This window comes from Argiope bruennichi, chromosome 4, assembly GCF_947563725.1.
Source record: "Argiope bruennichi chromosome 4, qqArgBrue1.1, whole genome shotgun sequence".
NCBI lineage: Eukaryota > Metazoa > Arthropoda > Arachnida > Araneae > Araneidae > Argiope > Argiope bruennichi.
Genome location: NC_079154.1, coordinates 50,468,543 through 50,489,707, shown reverse-complemented (window position 1 = coordinate 50,489,707; position 21,165 = coordinate 50,468,543). Strand labels below are relative to the sequence as shown.

At 27.1% G+C, this 21,165-nt stretch overlaps 1 protein-coding gene across 1 annotated transcript; it reads right to left on the bottom strand.

Moving 5' to 3' along the window:
* Window positions 1–1,415: 1,415 nt before the first annotated feature.
* LOC129966257 (WD repeat-containing protein 91-like) lies at window positions 1,416–20,930 on the bottom strand. The gene is made up of 17 exons (XM_056080671.1): window positions 20,690–20,930; window positions 20,339–20,603; window positions 18,993–19,115; window positions 18,747–18,832; window positions 17,915–18,030; window positions 16,739–16,866; window positions 15,865–15,992; window positions 14,523–14,601; window positions 12,671–12,711; window positions 12,427–12,521; window positions 11,253–11,349; window positions 8,057–8,160; window positions 7,620–7,728; window positions 6,772–6,880; window positions 5,905–6,017; window positions 2,638–2,799; window positions 1,416–1,633 (listed from the first exon to the last, which is right to left on the bottom strand). Exons 1-17 carry the CDS (start codon window positions 20,807–20,809, stop codon window positions 1,481–1,483), a joined length of 2,028 nt encoding a protein of 675 aa, XP_055936646.1. The 5' UTR covers window positions 20,810–20,930; the 3' UTR covers window positions 1,416–1,480.
* Window positions 20,931–21,165: the final 235 nt, after the last annotated feature.

The following is a 21,165-nucleotide window of genomic DNA, read 5'->3' as shown; positions in this document are numbered from 1 at the left end:
CCACCACAAGGTATTAAGCAAGTGAGGCTTGTAAGATGCCGGCATCGATGCCACTAACGGCCAATTGAATGGCATTTTTCAGTTCCATCAAAGTAGCAGGAGAGCTCCGGTAGACACGAGACTTTAGGTATTCCCACAACCAAAAGTCCGCTGGAATAAGATCTGGCGATCGTGACGGCCACTCATTCTTACATCCTCGGCTTTACACTCTGCCCTCAGTGAATGTGTCTAGGAGGAACGTCTTAATGGAACTAGTAACGTGGGGCGGGACACCATCCTGCATAAAAATGACGGAAGATAATGCACGTCTTTGCTGCAAAGCAGGCATAACGTGGTCACGCAAAAGCCTAAGATAGTGTTCTGCAGTGACGGAACAGGCTTTTCAACCAGATACAGGACAACGCTCTTCAAAAAAGAAAGGGCCTAGAATGAAGGACGCAGTCAATCTGCACGAAACAGTCACATGCGGAGAATGTAGTGGTTTCGTCGTGTACACACGAGGGTTTGATGTCGCCCAGATACGACTGTTTTGCGTATTGACGTCACCATGCAATGAAAAGTGGGATTCATCTGTCCACATGATGTTCAGTAACCATTCTGGGTCATGTTCCTTTTGTGCAAGCACCCATGTTGCAAAGGCTTGTCTTTTCTCGCAATCTGCTGGCAACAACTGGTGAAATGCCTCTATCTTGTACGGATGCAGTTTCAAGATTTCGTGCAGAATGCGTCGGATCGACCTTTTCCGGAATTCCTGTTACTTTACCTGCTTCAGGTGCACTGCAACTCCCCGTTGAAGTCTCGGCTGCCACATTTCTCATGATCCTTTGGATAACAGGGGCGTGGTAAGCGCTGACGGATGGTCTGCCACTTCGTGGACGATCCTCTCATCTTCCCGTTTCCTCAAAACGACGAACTGAATTCAATATCCCATTCAATGAAATTCTGTTTTTCTTCGCCTTAATTCCTTTCACCATCCGTAACTGTTGCAATGCTTTAGTCGCGGATTCACCGTTCTTATAGAACAGTTTAACCACTAATGCTCGATCCGGTAGCGATAGCATGCTACTGGTATCGAATGACAGATCCAATTCCAGCCTTGTGTTTTATAGCTAAGCTGATTTGCATAAACCGTATCGGTATGACGTGTGAGCGCTATCTATCGATCATTTTCTAAATGCATTTTTTTTAATGGAAATAACAAAATCCAAAGGTTCTCTGAACATATCCCCGCGAACCGCAATTTTTTTCGAGCATTACTTTTTTTATTATGATTTTTTGAAGTTTGCACGAATTTATGCCGCACCCGGTAAATCAGTATTATGAAGACTAATATACAAACGATGTCAAATTCGCGGTACTTTTTTGGATGAAGATTCTCGCTGAAATAAATTTGTAATATCAAACAGTCGATGAAAATAGACTTTATTTTTTTAAAAAATGGAATGATATAACATGAAGGGAAAAAATCACCGGGTGCAAATCACTGGTTCAGTAGGGTGCTGACGATCACTCGCCCGTCAACCGTACCACAGATGCAAGTGCTGCTCTCCATGGCAGCTGACCAGTCCACCGTGTTCACAGATTTGTTGTGGCCTCCGATGTCCAGCACAGGAGCGGCTGTAGAGTTCCCAATCTATACACAACAGAAAACAGATAAAAGTGAGAGTAAAACTAAAATTTACTTTTCTAGATACAAAGATATATAAAGAAGTTATCGGGATATTTTTGTAGATAGACAACAAAAAGTAGTGATAAATTTATATTTGGGGCAAAAATGATTGTATCTATGTAAAATAATATCAAAGTGATTCAACATAATACTGCGGCGCCACAGTCCCCTTTTTGTAAAATTGAAAAAAAAAAAAAAAAAAAACAGGAGCTTTTGCATGAACTTGAACAAATAATAAATGTTGAATGATTCCAATGGGGACAAATGTGTCAAAGAATATAGATACTGAAATACGTTAAATACTTGATTTTGAAACATGACGTGCAACATCATTCAACAAATTTTAAAAACAACACAAACATGAACAATATGTATGTGAATTATTAAAAATTATAAATAAGGACTAATTATGGAATTTTTTAAAAATAAATTATAGATAAATCTTCGAGTGTTTTTTTTTTCTTTGACGAGATAAAAATATAATTACATATTTCTTAATGTGGCTATTGTTATCTATCGGTTCATATTATCTAAATTCTAATAAATTCGTCTGATAGATTCAATAAAAATGCTACATTCCCACCCAAAGATCCATATTTTGTAACCACTGCTCATCGATGACATGCAATGCATTTGCGAACTTACTTAAGATCTATAAAATTTATGTGGAGGGGGAAAGAACTTTTCTAGGAGAGTATGAGAGAATGTTTTTAGGGGAAACTCCTACTAGTTTCTTCAGCATTCACCTACCTATGACTGCAAATGTCTCCCTACAGAAAAAATTATTTTTATGACCACCTTATTCACTAAATGAATATGCAGGATTATTTAAAATAGGTAGGTAATTTTTTTGTAGTTTTTCTTACATCGTTAATAAACAGTTGTTACCGACTACACACTTCATATACAGTTTTATTCAATCAATTTAACTCAATGGCATTTTGGTGTGACAAAGGCAGAAATCTCACTTTATAGATGATTCCACCGAGGGGTCCACACGTCAGCACGTGACTTCCATCGCTGTTGAAGCAAAACCTTTTTCCATAAGTAGAGATAGGTTCTGAGAAATCACAATAAATATCCAGATCACACAACTTCTGGCCCGTCCTATTCGCACTCCAAGAAGTAAACTGGAAAAAAAAAAAAAAAAAAAATACAGAAGAAATGAAATGTTGAATACAGAATAATGAATACTCAAATGAAATATTAAGTAGGTTTTACTGTCTCATAAAGAATATCAAATATTTGTGATAAAGTTTATATTTATAAAATATTAATAAAAATGAATTTTTTGATAGAAGTTACATTACGGAAGTATCAATATTTTTTAGAAGCGTTCCAATTTTATCGATTTTGTGAATGGATAAAATTATTTTATCGTCCAAATTGAGACATTTCAATAATGATTTTTTAAATATTCATTAAAATTACAAAAATTTAAATTGCATTGCCTTCAAAGTTCAAATAATCAACTTATTCTAAGGTTCATATAATTGTTGAATACATTCTTACAACCTATCATTTGAAAGTTACATCATCTTTTCATTGCATTTTGATAAATCCCTTAAATAATTTGATAACTATTGTGACTTTTTATACAAGTAAAAATCGTCTGGTGCGAAATCGAGTAAAAGTGATGATAGTTAAAAGATCAATAGCATAATTCTTGACAAACACTTACTATCTATGTACATGTATCTAAGTCTGGTCTTTCATTTCTGGTTTTATTTGATGTTCAAAGAATGTCGATAATTCATATTCCTTATGAAAGGGCTATTGGCTTTTGCAGCTGTTATAAGCACAAAAAATTTTTCAACATATTTAAATATTATTCCACTAAGCATATCCTGAGATTTTGAGAGCAGATCGGTCGTTTCTAAGATATTGCGAAGAACAATTTGAAGCTCTTTCCAAGTGAAGTTGAGATTTTGAGACCACATTGCAGTTAGATACGAATAATATTTAGATTTTTCAACTTATTATTTAAGATAATCGATACTCTATTAAATAAAAGTAAGCAAATGTCAAACAAAAAGAAAACCAAAGAAACTGTAATATTTATGGGGATTATTACAGTTCTGCAACCTTCTGGACAAGTTACCATTGTTTCTATAAACAAAAGTTTGTATAACTTATGAACAGATAGTTTTGCAACACAAATTCGCGACAAATCAACGATTGCCAGTGAATCTCATACTATAACTAACTTAATGAACATCCAAAGAAAAAAAGTAATAGAAAAACATAAAAATAGGCTATTGCAGAAGTGTAAAATGTGGATACTCTACAGACTCATGTATATATATATATATATATATATATATATATATATATATATATATATATATATATATATATATATATATATATATATATATATATATATATATATATATATATATATGCATTGCTAAAAAAATGACTTTATAAAAAAAATCGCCAAGTAGAGAGAAAGAATAGCAAAGAAATACCTTTTTATAAGCAATATCACTTCCTGTAACTACAACAGTTGCTGACTTTGTTTCTAGATATTGAATGAACGTTTATTGAACAGTTCTACAGACATAATATATGCCCATTCCTTAATCAACATACATTTTGTTTTGAGAGTTCACAAGTGAATATGAATGCACAAAGCATCCTATGCATGTTCAACAAGTTTTAAATAAGGTTAGCTTATTGACCAATACTGATTGGTTACTGATATGATCCAATCAGATGGAGCTTTAAATTATGTGGTCAAATGACAATTCGGAATGGGCATGAAAGAATAATTGTGCTTGTTGGAAAATATGCCCACAAACACCTAGCACTCAGTTCTTACATTTTGCACATAATATTCTGAAGCAATATTCTAAAAGGTTATCAACTTTTTGGTCAAACTACTCATGTTAATGAGATCAAATGATTGCTAAAAGGGATTTAAAATGTCATATTTCAATACATGAAGTTTGGAGTGCGATATTGTGAAATAAAAGAACATAGGATTTGATTTTTTTAAAAATTGTAATTTTTTAGTCAGGAAGGAAACACAAAACCTTTTAAGTAAACACAAACAATTAAAAAAAATTTAACAGAAATTAAGAAGATTGCATGCATTTTGCAATTAGTAAATTAAATTATCAAGCATCTCAAAAATATTGAGGACTTCCATCAATGCAATGTTATCAAAGTATTAATATCATCTGTTTAGAACAAAAGAGAAAAGAAATATAAAAGAGTTCTTGTCAGTCAATCATTGTCAAATCATTCAGCATCATTTGATGGAATGGAATATGCAAATGCTGGTAATTAGTGACAGAATTTTAAGTTCGTTTTTCACCTGTCAAATCCAGGGACAAAAGATGGAATTTTTAAAAATCCTCATATTTGAGTTTCTCTTAAATTGAAGAAATTACATGGATACAGTTTATAGCTTAAAGTAATGAAAATGATCTATTTTTTAAGATGAGTGATAAATATGAAAGAAAAATGTATAGTTTAAAATGATATCAATTGAAAAGATCTTGGAGTAAATATGCTAAACCAACATACACCAGACAGAAAGTTGAAATTCTTGGAAGAAAATTATGTCATTAGTTTAGTGGGAAAATACTGAGTATTTTTTTCATTGTTTCCAAAATGTGCTGTTAAAAACTAGAAATAACAGCCAGATAAAAATGTCCTAAATAGGTAAATTGTTCAAGAATGATATTCAACAACATAAGAGAACACAAACATAATCTTCCGAGACTCATTAAAAATTATGAGTTCAGTAGTAAAATGATAATGATGACTAGATCTTTCACTTTTAAATTATTTATTTATGTCTTGAAAACTTTTAGAATGGCTAAAGTCACAATGAGAATCACACTTGATTCAATTCTTTGCTGGTAAGAACCAAAAATTCTTTGAATTAGGAGTTACAAAGTTGTAAAATTGGAGCAAACTATTATTGACCAAAATGAAAAATATAACAAGGTAATTCAATATTTCATCATTAGAATTTTATTGCATAGTTAGGAAAAACACTAATATGTTTGTATCAAACATAATTAGTTCATAGAGCTGATAAGAATCAATAGATTTCTCTTTGAAATCTACACTTTTTTAACTACCCAAATTAAATGCATTCAACAAGCAATATAATTCATTAATATGAGATTTCTAAAATAATGAATTAACTGCATCAAAAAAAGTTACAAAAACACTAAATAAAACCAACATAAGATTTAAAAAGTGGAGAGAAAATTAACCTTTTTATCGGCTCCCAGAGTGTAACAAGCTGTTTCATCCAAGCTGAATTCTGTTGAAAACACACCTCCAGGATGAGAAGGCCATGTTGCAAAAATTTCAGAAGTTCTCAAATCTAAAATCATACAAAGAACATTACAGGTCTGCAAAACTTCCATCTTATAAGAATTTCTAATATACAAGAATGCTTTACATACACATCATCATTTTTTAAAAACAGCCTTTTTTTTTTTTTTTTTTTTTTTGCTTTTGTATTAATTTTTATTTTTAAATGAATTTATAAAAAATTGAAATGAATTCTATTAAAAAGGCAATATTAATTTACCATTTTTAGTAAATGAATTTTTTGAAAGAAATATAATCAACCACCAATTAATCTTTTAAATAAAAGGCATTACCAGTTCTAATTTCACTGAATTATATTTTTAAAAAGTCTTAAGTGCTCATGAAATGCGATTAAAAACAGAAAATTTCTAAAATACATCATGATTATTGTCTTGATTAATTGTTTAAAACTAATTATATATTATTAATAACATAGTCCAAATTTTTATTTATAATTTTTTTTAAAAATGACATATTTTTATTTATAAATTATTTAAAAAAAACTCTTACTCTCCAAAGAATTACAAGAAAGAGAAAACAGCAGTAAGAATAGACACAAATAATTTTCCAGGTAAAATTTGCTGACTTGTTATTCAATAAGTGATATTCAATACAGAAGGCTTGTGACTTGCCAAATTGCAAAATTGGTTTGGCATGTTGCAAGCTTTCCCAAATTTAATGTTGATCTCTTAAGTCTACTTTGAATGTTTTACAAATTAGTTTATTTTAATTTTTACTCTGCTATACAATAATGGAATACCAACCTAATATTGAGGAAGTTCCATCTGAAGAACCAATCAGAAGCAGTTGCCCATTATGGTTGAAAGAACAACAATGTACACAAGCTTTATCAGACTTTGGTAAAAGTTGTCTCTGAAAATAGTAACATTTGTTTTTAATAATGTTATACAGTAGCAGTAAATACACAATAAAGATTATTAAAATTTAAATAAAAATGCGTAGAATTTGCATTATCTATTTTCAGTATTCATACGGTAACAAAATATTGTGCTTTAAAATTAGAAAGGAAATACTCCAAACATATGCATGGCTCAGCAGTTCCTTAAGAATGAGAAAGTATTTAAATTTGTCAAAAATTACTACTTATTTTTTAAGCTACAAAAAATGAAGAGTAAAAAAAAAATATATATATTTTTTATATAGAAGATAAGTTTTTAGATTATCATTTTTGGCTCAAAACATCTGAAATTACAGTAAAATATGTTTTTATTTCGAAAAGTATCAAAAGTATTCATTTAAAATAAATAGTCTATAATACACAGTTACAACACATATAGATTTCACATTAGAAATCAGAGAAATTAAATAAAACTGATGATTAAACTTTTTATATATTTTTACATTTGGAAACAAAATTACAATTTAAACATAATTATGTCACAAAATGTAAGGTTGAACCCACAGTACATTCTTCTTTAAATTCAGATTTTATTTAAAAGAGATAATTTAAAAAAATATTTTAATAATTGTTACAAATTGGGTATTCAAACAGTAGCACCAAATGTAATTAATGTTTTGGCAGAAGCTTCTCAAAATATTAGAGCAATTTTAAACATAAAAATCAACTTTTATCTATAAACAAAATGCATACTTCCAAAGATAATGTTTTCATATCCCAAAGAGAAAGCTGACCCCCTTCTCCTAAACTTGTAGAAGTTACAAAGTTTGTTCCCAGTGGACTGCAACAGATGCAAAGAACTCTAAAACATAAAAAGGCATTTTATTACTAAAAGATTAAAATAATAATAATAATAATAAAAATCAATGCACAGAATTATAATTCATTTCAATGTTTGTTACTAAAAATAAAATTGTGATATGGCATGCATAACTGCATCCAAATTTCCAGAATATAAATGACAGAATACTTTATGTAATATTTAATCATTTTAATGAAGAAAGATTAATTAAGTATTTACAAAATAAATGCTCAATTTCTTTACATTTTAAAAATAAAAAACTTTTTCAAACTTATTAACCTGTAGACTTTCTATTTCATACTGAAAAAAAAGTAAGTAAGAGAACTACCTCTGGTTATTGTTACTGCTGCTTTCTGTACAAATTTCTTTAACAACTCGTCTTTCTTTAGTATCATACAGCCTCACCATTCCAGTTGTCCCACCATATAGCAACTAAAGAAAAAAAAAAAAGCTGTTCAAAAAATCTTACTTAAACTTTATTAATTTATCTGTAAATGAATAATAATGTTCTAAATGATGTACAGCATTATATTTACGATGTTTGCGTAACCCGCAAGTGGGGAGCCTCACATGAAGGGTTTACTTTAGTTATACTAACATCTGTTTTAAAGCAACAGTAAGGCTATTTTGGGATGGACCTCGAAATTTTGAGCCGTGGTCAGATGACAAGGATGACACCTGAGCTGGCATCTCCTCTCTAAATTTCTACACCACACTAGCATGAGGACGTTTGGCTCCGATGGATTTAACGTGCACCAGACCCATTTACACAACGGTTCTTCGGTGGAATCGGGTCTCAAACATGAAACCCTCCGTTCCAAAGCCGAGACCTTAACACCAGGACACCGCGGCCCCCTTACATGTAGGGATGAGAAGCTTCTAATATCATGGTTGGTTCTTGCCACTCTAATGGGTACAGAAATATTTTGAGCTATTTCTTATCAATGATGGGACATGCCTTCTAAGGGAGGGATTATACTGTGGCCACTGATAGCTCTACTAACATATCCATAGTTCTTATCTTGATGCTCTGATCATTCAAATATTCTCTGAGCTGGTCAGAGTAGTCTTTTGTGGTTATATCTTCTAAGTCAATGATTATACTGTTGTAAAAATTACCAAATTTAATTTTTCATGCAGATCTTTTAGTCCTTTTTAGCAAAATATTCTTAACACATTAGCATTTAAACAAAAAAATTATCATTTCTCTGTAACAAAACTGATCAAAATAGGAAGCTTTGATTTTCATCATTTTAGATGAATTAATAATAATCGAATATAAGCTCTGTGCTTATTGACTAATCTTACTTGTAGCCATTGAATTGATTTAAAATATAAATTTCCAAAAGTTTGTTTATGCAGCATGAAATACCATTTTGTAACGCAAAGAACTATTTTGCAAGACATATTTATTCGCAATGGCAACAATCATGGAATCAACAGAAAAATAATAAATTACATTGCATAAAACTTAAAATTAGATCATGGTCTTGTCTCCCAATGCATGAGCTTGATGTCAAATTATCTGGACTCTTCATTTGTCATCTTGTTTAATGTGCAAATATCTTCTGTTCGGCGATCGAACTCCTCTCTATTCGAGTTGCTAAGTGATTTCATTGATTCCTCATATTTTTGTTGAATGTTCCAATTTTAATCTTCACTGTTTACATTTTTTTAACTCCTCATCATTGAATAGGCCGATGCTGTTGAAGGAAATCATCACGGAAACCTTTTAAGTTTCTAAAGGCAATAGGTTTTTGCGATTTTATTTAAACTCCATATTTTTTAAGCATGCATAACACCCCCCCCCTTTCGTTTTACAAGTTTAATGTAGACTTTTAATGTATCTTTTATTCTTACAGACAGTTTTTCTGTTTTTTTTTTTTTTTTTTTTTTTTTTTACAAATTTTTTTACTAACCATATGTCTAGTGCAGTATAGCCTTTTCCTGCTCTTGTGCTATTAAAATCGATAAACTAAACCAAGCCAAAGTTTCATAACTAGGCTAGTTTTAGTCACAGAGATGTTGAACTTTTGTTATTTAAAATGTTAATGGGTCAAAAATATTTTCTAAGCAAAACCGACAAAACCAGGATATTGTTTAAAAGTAGGTGTTTTTTTTTTTTTTTTTTTTGGTTATAAAGAAATAAAATCAGACTTGCATGTTAAATAAATATTTTTTATTACATAAAATGATGATTATTATGTCTGAAAAACTTCATTGTGAATGTAATTCCTTACTCTCTTTGAATTACTCTCCTTAAATTCTTGTGGATTATAGAAGTTTCAACACTCAAGTAATTAGCTACAATCCTCTCCCTTTTCTACACAAATTTTTTAAAATATTAAAAACATTAGTTTTGCATCCCTTTTAAACGTCAATACTCAACTGAAATATATATAATCTTTAAAACTTTTTTAGTGATAATGTATTTTGAAAAATTTCTGAAATATATTAATATTAAGGATATACAAGGATATACAGAATACCAAAAGGATATACCAAGAGGAATATATACAGAATTTACTGGCTGATTTTTATACTAGTGCTTAACCAGTTTATTTAAAATGCCCTCGAAAACCGAGCTATGAATGTTCACAAGTTTCTGCATAGAAATGATGCTGATAAAAAAAAAAAGCGTCCATTTTACCCACAGTCATTTTTTTTCTCCATATAATTGTTGAATTTTCCATTATATTGTTTTCTATATACATTTGTATACTGGAAAAATAAATATGATTTAAAAAGTAATATGTTTTTTTTATGAATATTATTTGTTGTAAACATGCAATTTAAGAAGAAAATGTATGTTCAAAGCAATTACATTTTTCAATGATAATATATCTTGAAAATTTCTAAAACATATTTATATATCAAGAAAAATATCTGCAGAATATATTGGCTGATTTTCATACTAATACTTTCATTAGAAAATTTAATTTGAGTGTAAAGAAAATGTGATCTCATAAACCACATCTCCCTAGTTAAGTCTAAATTTTCACCTCACCAGTTAAGGATTATTAGTGTTATGCCTTTAAGATATAGGATATAGCCATATCTTTGCAAAGATTTTAGATTAAATGTTCTTATTAAGAACTTGAAATATAAATAATAATTATAATAAACTCCCAATGTAGACCTCAATGGCTTCCATGACAGATACAACAAAATTTTCTATCTTGAAATTCAATTCTATAATATTTCAAAAAATATACATAAAAATTATTTTTATTATAATCAAACAAACCATTTTTGACAAATTAAAGAAATTATTAGTGTTCCAAAATTTTATCAAACAAACCAAACTTATAATATGGGAAAATTCTTCTCAAATTACACATATAGAAATATTTTTAAAATAATATGCATATAAGAAACTCTGCTAAACAAGAATTATTTTTTAGGTGACTAATTTTTCTAAAAAAATTATTTTTGCATAACTGATTATTACTCATAAAAATGTTATAATTTTTCTTAACATTATAATTAAAAATTATCAAATATGCAACATTTAGTATACTAACCAAACGTTCTCGTTTGCGATCCCAATCTAAGGACAGAACACTTGTTTTAGACATTATTGTTGATAAAGTTGATATGGAAGGAATTGCATTCCATATTCTGAAAGACAAATTTTTTTAAATAAGCAAAATGCTTCATTCATTTAGTGTAAAAATAATTAATATTTTTACTGAATTTCAAGAATTCAGTTTTAAAGATATATATATATAAAAAAATCTCTAATCATTTTCAAAGACATTATAAGAATAATCAATTTTCATCAAAGTTTATCTTTGTAATGAATTTATTTTGATCATAGAGATTAAATAAAAATAATTACTTTAAATGAGATACAAATAAAATAATTAAAGATAATTATTAGATTTATAATGATTCTAATTAAACTATCATTATTATATACCTTTTGTATAAAGATGAGGGGATTACTTTCTTTATAATTTTGGTGTTTTAGTCAATCAATGATACAATGAGCAAAACTGATTAACAGTCCACTCCCACCGCAACCTCATATTCAATAAAATGAGAAGAGAGGCTTGTTGTATGAATTGAGGTCCTTTTGATAAATCAAAAACTCAGTGTCAATGTTAGAAATCCTTTAGCAAGTCTTCGAATTTGAGTGTCAATAATAAATTACATTTCTATCATAAAATATTTTTCAAGTCACACAATTAAGAAAATTGTGCAATTAGGCAGTTAATTGCAAAAAAAAATCTATATTAAAAATTTTAATAATAATTAAAAATATTTTTTAAACATTCATAAAATTTTCAGTTTTTTCCCCATAAGACATCTTATTTTACAATCAAATAAAAAATATTAATTTCAATTTTAAATTAATGATTAATATAATTTTTTTCTCTTTATATATTAGTTGAATTTCTTAATTATCTATATAAATATCAATTTCAATTTTAAGTTAATGATTAATATAATTTTGTCTCTTTATACATTAGTTGAGTTTCTTCATTATCCATATAAATATCAATTTCACGTTTAGATTTAATGATTAATAGAAAAAAATTTCTCTTTAGGCATTAGTTGAAGTTCTTTACAATCTACATAAAAATCATTGCAATTATTATAAAATTTTTATGTTCTTCAAATAATTTTGGTTATGATAAAGATAAATAATCTAGGCTGGGAAACAGAATTAGACCACAAAAACTAAAATCTTACTTAATAACACCATCCATATCAGAACTAGCAACAGCTGTCCCAGAACAGTTAAACTTGCAGTGTGTTATCAAAGAATTGTGTTCAGAATATTTTTCCTATAAATGAAAATGGGAGAAAAATTGTTAGTATTAAAAATACAATAATGTATTCATTATACTAAGAATATATATTTTTATTTAATAGAAGCAGACAAATGCCTCTAACTAATGATTAATAATAAGTGAATAACATGTTGTACACTTACACGACTAAGAATAATAAAACCACTCATTGCTTCCTCTTTCACTACAAAAGTAAACAAAAAGAAACATATACACATAGCCTAATTGTAGTAAAATAATTAAAAAATTGATTTATAATAATCAATTTATGTCTATTTACCCCATTCAAATTCAAATCATATTATAAAATTTTTAACTTTAATTTAGTACAATAGCAAATAGTCTATGAAAATTCTCAGAAAAAAAAATTCATGATATAAAAAATAAATAAATAACTTCACTTCATAATTTTTTATTTCAAAATAATACATCACGTCAACAAGAAACTTATAAAAATTAAAAACAAAATAATAATATTATTATCTGCATTAGTTTATTTACGATTTTAAATAAAGATGTAAAATATATGCTTCAGTCCAGATTTTAAACAACTTATGGAACAAAGTTAAAAGAGTTTCAATTATAAAAATTCAGCATGTACTCAAAAAATAAGCACTCATATTATGACAAAAAATTATTAGAACGCTCTTTGCCCTCTTATCATGAAGATAAAGATTAAATTGTGTTATAATTTAACTTTTTAAAGACAGTTAAATTTACATTTAATATAATTAAGAAATGTTTTAATTCAGATCAATATATTCACACAACAGATATAAAATTCTGTAGAAAGTAAGATAACAAAAGTCACCATCTAAATACCTTTGATTTTCTTAAATTAGATTTTTTAATACATAGTAAGATAATGTTTTGAGTGAAAATTATAAACTATTAAATGAATTGATTTTGAATGAATTAAAAAATTATCATTTTTTATGTCATAAATCACAAAATTCACAACTTTTTATTTCCTAACACATTAATGATTTGCCCTATCAGTTGATATTTTGAATATAACAAAAACAAGAATATCTAGTTTGTTCTAAGGCAATTTTATAAATTGCTTTTAGCTGTCTCAGTTCAAAAATATTGTAACATAAATAAATTTTAGCACAAATCATTTATTTTTACAAAATATAGCAATGAAATAGCTATATAAGAATATAATTATGAATAACTTTTTTAATATATTAAATATTTTAAAATTGCAATTAAAAAAATCAATTATAAAGTATATTTTTCAGTTGGAAGTACAAAACCAATGAATTTCAGAACCTAATAAGCTTTATTTATAAGAGCAATTTATTTTAAATATTTCTAAAGCATTTAAAAAAATTTCATTTGATTGCCTACATTATACATTTATATCATAAAAATTATTTAAAGAGAAATTACTTTTCCTATGAAAAGATTAAAAAATTATATTTCTGTTAAAATCCTAAATTTTGTATGTTTAAAATATGAATGAAATATATAGGTTAATCAAACAATTTGAAACTTTATAACAATAATTGAAATGAAAAGTATATTTTTTATTGATAAAAATAAATTTTGAATATTAATGAATCTAACTCATGAATCTTAAAAAATTTTGGAACCTAGTTAGTTATAAAAATAAGAAGATTGATAAATGTATAATAACACATTTATATATAAGGATTTTTTTAAGTGCCAAGCAAAGGAGTAGTAATCATTAAACATATAAGCAATTAATTAAATGTATAGACAACTCTTATCAATAGCATAGGTAGAAAAAAAATATAAGACATAATAAAACTAAAATTATGATATTAAAATAATTATAATTATTTATTTAAAATTATATTAAATAACATAATTATATATTATGAAATATAAAATTAAATTATGATATTTTGAACTGAATGACGATTACCAGTTACTGTAAATGGCACAGAAAGCACACTTTTCAGAATTTCAATATATATATGCATTTTGAGCTAAAATTGAATGAAATAGCAATTTCTTAAAACTCACTAGACTGTATTACAGGCTGTACTGATGCAGATCGTGAAGGCTGTGGCTTCACCTTTTTCTCCAATCTTGAATGCCCTTCCTAGAAATTGATGTTGTTATAAAAGAATATAGAAATGTTGTGTAGAGTACATAACTAGAAAAAAATATCATTTTTACTATAAAAACTCAGGAAATTATAGCATTCATGTTTTTTAGAAGGGGAATGGGAGAAGCAATTGCAATCACGTTCTTTACTAGTATTAAAAAGGGATAAAACACAAAACAATTTGAGATAACTATTTTTTCAAGAAAAATATCATGAAATATCTTTTATTTATTTGACAACGCATATAATTTCAGACTATCCTTTTTAGGGAAATTTTACTGAAGATGCCATTCACTAGAATTTGCTTCTGGCATTTCAGCATATTCATCAGAATGCAGAGAAAAAGTGCAAAGGTCAGTAAGTGACAAAGATGAAAGTATTTGAGGGTTAGTAGTTGACCTCCTATCAGTCAGACAATAATGAAAAGTCAATGCCAATATCTAGGATGTAAAAAAAATAATGCAAATGACAAGATTTAAATATGATAAATATGAATTTGTGGATCAAACAAATAACTACGACTTTGGTTTATAACCTGCAAGTAGACTGGAATTATTGTCTCAGAAAAATTCTTTGTTCTTATATAAATGTTACATAGTTCTTAGTTTCATTAAATAATATCTGCTAATATAAAAAAAAAATTAATAATTCATGAGTTAAACCCCCAAGTGTAGCATTAATATTAAACAACCTATAAAACAAATCTGTAGCACTATCTCAATATTTGCATTAAAATTTATATTATAGATTCACAGATTATAATTAATTAATAGTAAATAACCAAATCAATACATATAGAAATTTGTTATATATAAAGATTTTTTTTTTTTTTTTTTTTTTTTTTTTTTTACAAAATGAGTTTACTGATTTTTTTTTTCAAAGGAAATGACATAAGATAATTTGTATTATATACAGAATTAAGTGATCATCAACCTAAAAGGCAATTAATGCCTTTTCTTTTTGACAATCTACCTTAAAACAACTGAACAATGTAACATATCATTACATGCTTTATTAGTCACATTCAAAAGCAAAATATTATTTTCTATACTGTCTCTTAGAATATATAACAGAATGAAAAAAAAATCGTACAGCTTTCTTTATTTTGTTTTAATAGCATCATTTAATAATTATTTAAGAGCTAATGTTCCATTAAAATGTTTAAAAATTTATCGAAATCTTATTGAACAAATAATTCTTGTTTATGATAAATTTTTCTTTAAACAACAAATATACAAAAAGAGAAAAACTATTTACATCATGTGAAACAGATCTCAAAGTTTCTGGAGAATCTTTCTTGGATCGAGAAGATTCAAATACTGAGAGTGAAGATTGAGGTGGTACACTGGGTGATCTTGGTTTTGCCTTGGTTGATTTTAAAGAACCTACAGTTAAAAAAATAATACAATAGTCATAAAAATTTCCATACATTCTAATTTTTTAAACTCAATTATCTAGTAATGCAATTCCATCATTTTGAAACTATTTAGCTAATTCTAAATAATTCTTCCATTTGTCCCATTCTCCCATTCATCCCACCCTAAAATGTGAACAAAAAATTTAAATTACATATTTTTTAAAAAAAGGTGTTTCAATACCATAAAAAAAACAAATACTTTTATTCACAAAAAGTAAATTAGCAACTATTAAAAATAAAAATCTACAAATCAACAATTTATTAATTAGTATGCATAATTCTATACTGTAAATAAAAATTAGAAGCATTTTTTATGTTGATATGGGAACTTTTTCAACAATTTTGCAAATTATCCGTATTTGCAATTACCAAATCACACAATTCCATTGAGAAATGGGAATTTACCACAGAAATTCATAATCACCATTAGGGATTCAAAAGTAAATTATTTTAATCATCCTAATTTTATAATGATAAAAAAATACAATACTTAACAATCATAAGCTAAAAATTAATTATGCTCATTTCAACACATTTAAGTACCAAATTATTTTCAGTAACTTTATTAATTTTTCATATGAAAGCCAATATTATTATAATAAATAAGCATGTGTTTATTAGAGAAAAAAAAACTGAAACAATGAATATTTGCAACTAAACAAAGAAAAAGAAGCATGAATACATTGATAAAATATTGTAAAATTATAGTCAAACCTGTACTTTCTTCCATTTTCCGGGGTTCAGTAGGTCGGCGACTTAAAACAGGAGATGTTGGAAGACCTCCACTAATATTCCTGATTAAAGATTTAATAGAACGACCAGTACTTTCAGGGGGAGTTTCTCTAAAAGAGAATTTACAACAGTTATAATTTACGGCCAAAAAAAAAAAATGTTATTTTAATAAATTTCAACATTAATCAAAAATTTATTAGCAATTTTTTTTTACAGAGATTCATAGCAATTACTTAATTTATTGAGCAAGTAGCACAACAAATGTGCAAGTTAGGATCTCAGAAACAAGTGATCCTGGAAAAGGAATATATCTTTTTCTAAAAAATATTTTTAGAATCAGCATTATGTTTAGAATATTATACATTATATTTACCTAGATGACTAATGATTACATTGATTCCTCAACTCTAATCTGCCAATAAACAAAAAACCAGCTTAAAAAATGTACTTTTTTTTTTGTTGTTGTTACTTTGAAAATAAGCATTTTTATTTGCAGAATTGGTTTGAATTGATTATAGGAAAATAAAGAAAAAATTTAAACAATATGGTTTTAGTGAGCAACTAAAGGAAAATCTAAACAACATTGAAATAGTTAAAAAAAAAAAAAAAAATTTAAGATTACAATTTATTTCTTCTGACATAAAATTTTTTTTATTGGGATTCTTTATCTTATTATACACATTAAGCAATTTTAAATACAGCTTCAAACAGTTTTGAGCAGCAAAAGAGAAGCTGCCATGAGTGTCCTTTGAGCAGAATCAAGATACTATTTTACAACAATTTCACAAGCAAATTGCCATTCTAGATTGCGATTTTTATTTTTATTGTTACTATAATTGCAAGCATTTTATATACATTGCAAGGTATTATCATTTAATAGAAACAGAATCAATGCTTAAAATACGGAATGTTTGCTGTCTGTAGTAAAAGCTAATGCTAGTAACTGAAAGAAAGATTTAATATGCAAACAAAAAAGTTGTTAAATATTTTTGAAGTTACTAAATATGAAAAGAAATACGAACCATTAAAACCATATTGCATTTTGTATATAATTTTGTTTTATTAGAGCAAGTCTGAAAATTGCAATTCAGTGATATTGGTCCAGTTAGCCTACCTGGAATAAGAATGCATCAATAAAATGCAATCAAAACTTCTTACTGAGCAATGACATAGAAATCGTCCATCAATTCAGATGTAGCACTCAAGCCACAAGACTCTGCATCACGAGATGGCTTTGGCAGTTCAATATTTTCACCAGCTTGAAGGGCAGCTAACTGCTCAAAAAATGAATGGAAACTGTTACAAAGATAATCAATGAACATTATATTTAAAATTTGAAACACATAGATCAGAACAAAATAGCACTAATAATTTATGTAAAAACTGTACTTATAAGAAAAAGTTTCTTAAAAATTCAAATACATTTCATATTTTAAAAATTAAATGTAAAATTCAATATATTTAAAAAAAATCAGTGCCCTTCAAATAATTTAAAACACAATAAATTTTATTTATTTTTAATAAGCATCCTTTAAAACTTTAACTAAAGTAAAATCAAGAATGAAGAAAGATTTTTCAATACTCATTATAGATTATTTTTCTAAATATATCCTAAGATATTTTATGTAAGTTACAAGTAATTTCTTTTATTAAAATAATTTCTTTGTTAATGTGAGATTGAACAAGTCAAAGAAGTACTAAAAGAAAATATATAAAAGGTAACTAAAAATATCACTCTATTTCCTTTCACTCTGATTAATCTTCAGTGATAATAATATCATTGTAAAACACTAAGAAAAACACATTTAACATTTAAAATATTCATACAAAACTGTTCTTCAAGTGACTCTTTCTCAACCATTTCAACAATAAAAACACACTTCTTTCAACTTTACGAATATTAGTTCTAAATTTTTTTCTGCTATCTTTTTAGTTTAATTTTAATTGCAAGTGACTAAAGAATACATTAAATACTTAAAAGAAATTAACTTGCTTTTTTCTTCAATATTTCATTTTCTTCAGTCAGATGTTGAAGTTTCATTAACTCTTCTTCATAACTCAATAAAGTTGGCATAGCTGGAAAAGATATAGAAAAGAATTACAAAATAATCAACATATTGCAGAGTGAATAAATAAAAACAACAAAATAACAATCTTGAAACTCTTTATCAGAGAATATCAAAAAATAAAACTGCAAAAGAATGATTTTTTTTCTTTGTCACAAAATTATTTTTACCTGCACTTTGAAACACAACACTAATAAAATTATGAAGAGAAAGAAGCATTGTATCCTGCCATTGTCGGGAAAAGAATGCTGCATAAGTAGGGTGCTCATCTGCATTTTTAATAAATGGCAATGCTATTTAAAAAGAAAAAAAAATATAATATTTAATAGATAATCCAATAATCATTCAAAATTTTATACAATTTCCTGATATTAAATTATCTTTAAGTTTAATATATACTTTTGACTAAGATTTCAAAGATAAAAATCTAGGCTGAAACTAGGGCATTTCAGAAATAAGATTTGTTGCTTTTTAAAAATTAATTATTATTATTATTTAATTTTTATAAAATGTTAGGTATTTTCTCCACTCTGGTTTATTGAATGAATGTTTTTTTTTTATTACTGTCAATGCAATTCACAGCACTGGAAACATTTAAATATCACAAAAAGAAAGAAACAAGGACAAATTTAATTGTAATGCATGTATGTAAAATATTGCAGAGATACAGGATGATTCATAAAATTAACATCATTGATTTAGTTCCATATTCAAGCATCTCGCAAATTATATGTTTGTTCATAGAGATTAATATAAATAAAAGAGAGAGTTGAAATTTAATTATACTTATTAAGAAGTTATGTAATGGATTTATGACTTTTTAGAAAATATTAAAAGTAATAAACGAAACCCTAATTCTGAAAACTGGATAAGTTACAATAATATTGCAGGAAGAATCAAAACACTAATTTAGAACAAGCTGAGAAATACAACTCTTCAATAGAAAAATATCATTTAACCATTTATTCAAAAACAGAATGGATTTATGTTAATAGATAAAATCAGCTTTAATTTATAATTGGATCACAGTTAGTTTCACTATAGAATGATATTAGTCATAACTCTAATTCAATTAATCAGATTAATCTATACTGATTGAAAGAATTAAAACAGTAATTTAAAATGATATCAGAAATTAAAAAAAATATTACTATTGCATTATATTACTACTAATGATAAATAATATTATTATTGCAGAAAAATAATGTATCTTCATTTCTACTTCATTATAAGTATTTATATTTTAAGAATTATATATTTAATCGTACATAATAATTGGAAAAAATAGTTTTACATAAATATTTCAGTAACTTTTTAATTAATTCTTTTAAGTAATTTAATTTTTTTTAGTTGTTTCACATAAAATAGAATTACATATTAAAGTGTTTCTTGGATTTTCAGTTACAGACTGCAAGTTGGATGATAATATTATTTGATATCAGTGAAATACTTTAATTGAAAAGCAATTAGAAACAGAAATTAAAACCAATAGTGTAATATATTTTAAAAATATTACCAAACCAGTCTTTCCATTCAGGCTGGCCTTGTAATTCTGGAGTCATTTTTTCAAAAAAATCCAGTAATTTGTCTTGCCTTCCAGAAGAGATACAAGTAACTAAATACATTCGGAGTAACGCTGTCTCTAATTTTTTGGCAGTACCCAAAAATGAATGTTCGAGTCTTGCGAAAAATCTCTGGTCTAAATGGGCCCATGATTCCCTCAGAGAATTCAAATCCAAATTGATAATGCAGCTACTCAAATGTTCAACAATTCTGTCTGGCTAAAAATCAAATCAATTAAGTTATCACAAAAAGAACAAAATACAAAAGGAAAATGTGTGAGTATTTTTTGCGTGATAGTACTTACACGAAATCCTCTATCTTTATCGGCTTTGATTTCGCTATCAAATGCTTTTAATGCACTTAAAAATCCCCTGAATAATAAATAATCACGAACAAGTTCGTCACCGAAACCTATAGCCGACATTATTATTATGGGCTCTTTAGATTAGCATTCATATTTCGTGTTCATTGAAGTAAGCACAATTTATTCCCAAATACAGAAACTCCCCACCGCAGTCAAATACAAACATACACAAAACAGTAAATACTTCATTCACTTACCTAATCCGGAAGAACAAGCAAAACATTTTTGAAGACGAATCCAAAGTAAGAAATAAGTAGTTGACGAATTATTTCAGTACCATAAAAAATATTACAAAAAATGCTAAGAAAGCGCAAAAAAAAATTTTTTTATCGAACTTTTAAGAATTGAAATCAAACTTTTGATAAAAGTATTGTGCTAGAGCGACAGTAGTTGAAATGACCAATAAATTGCATAGT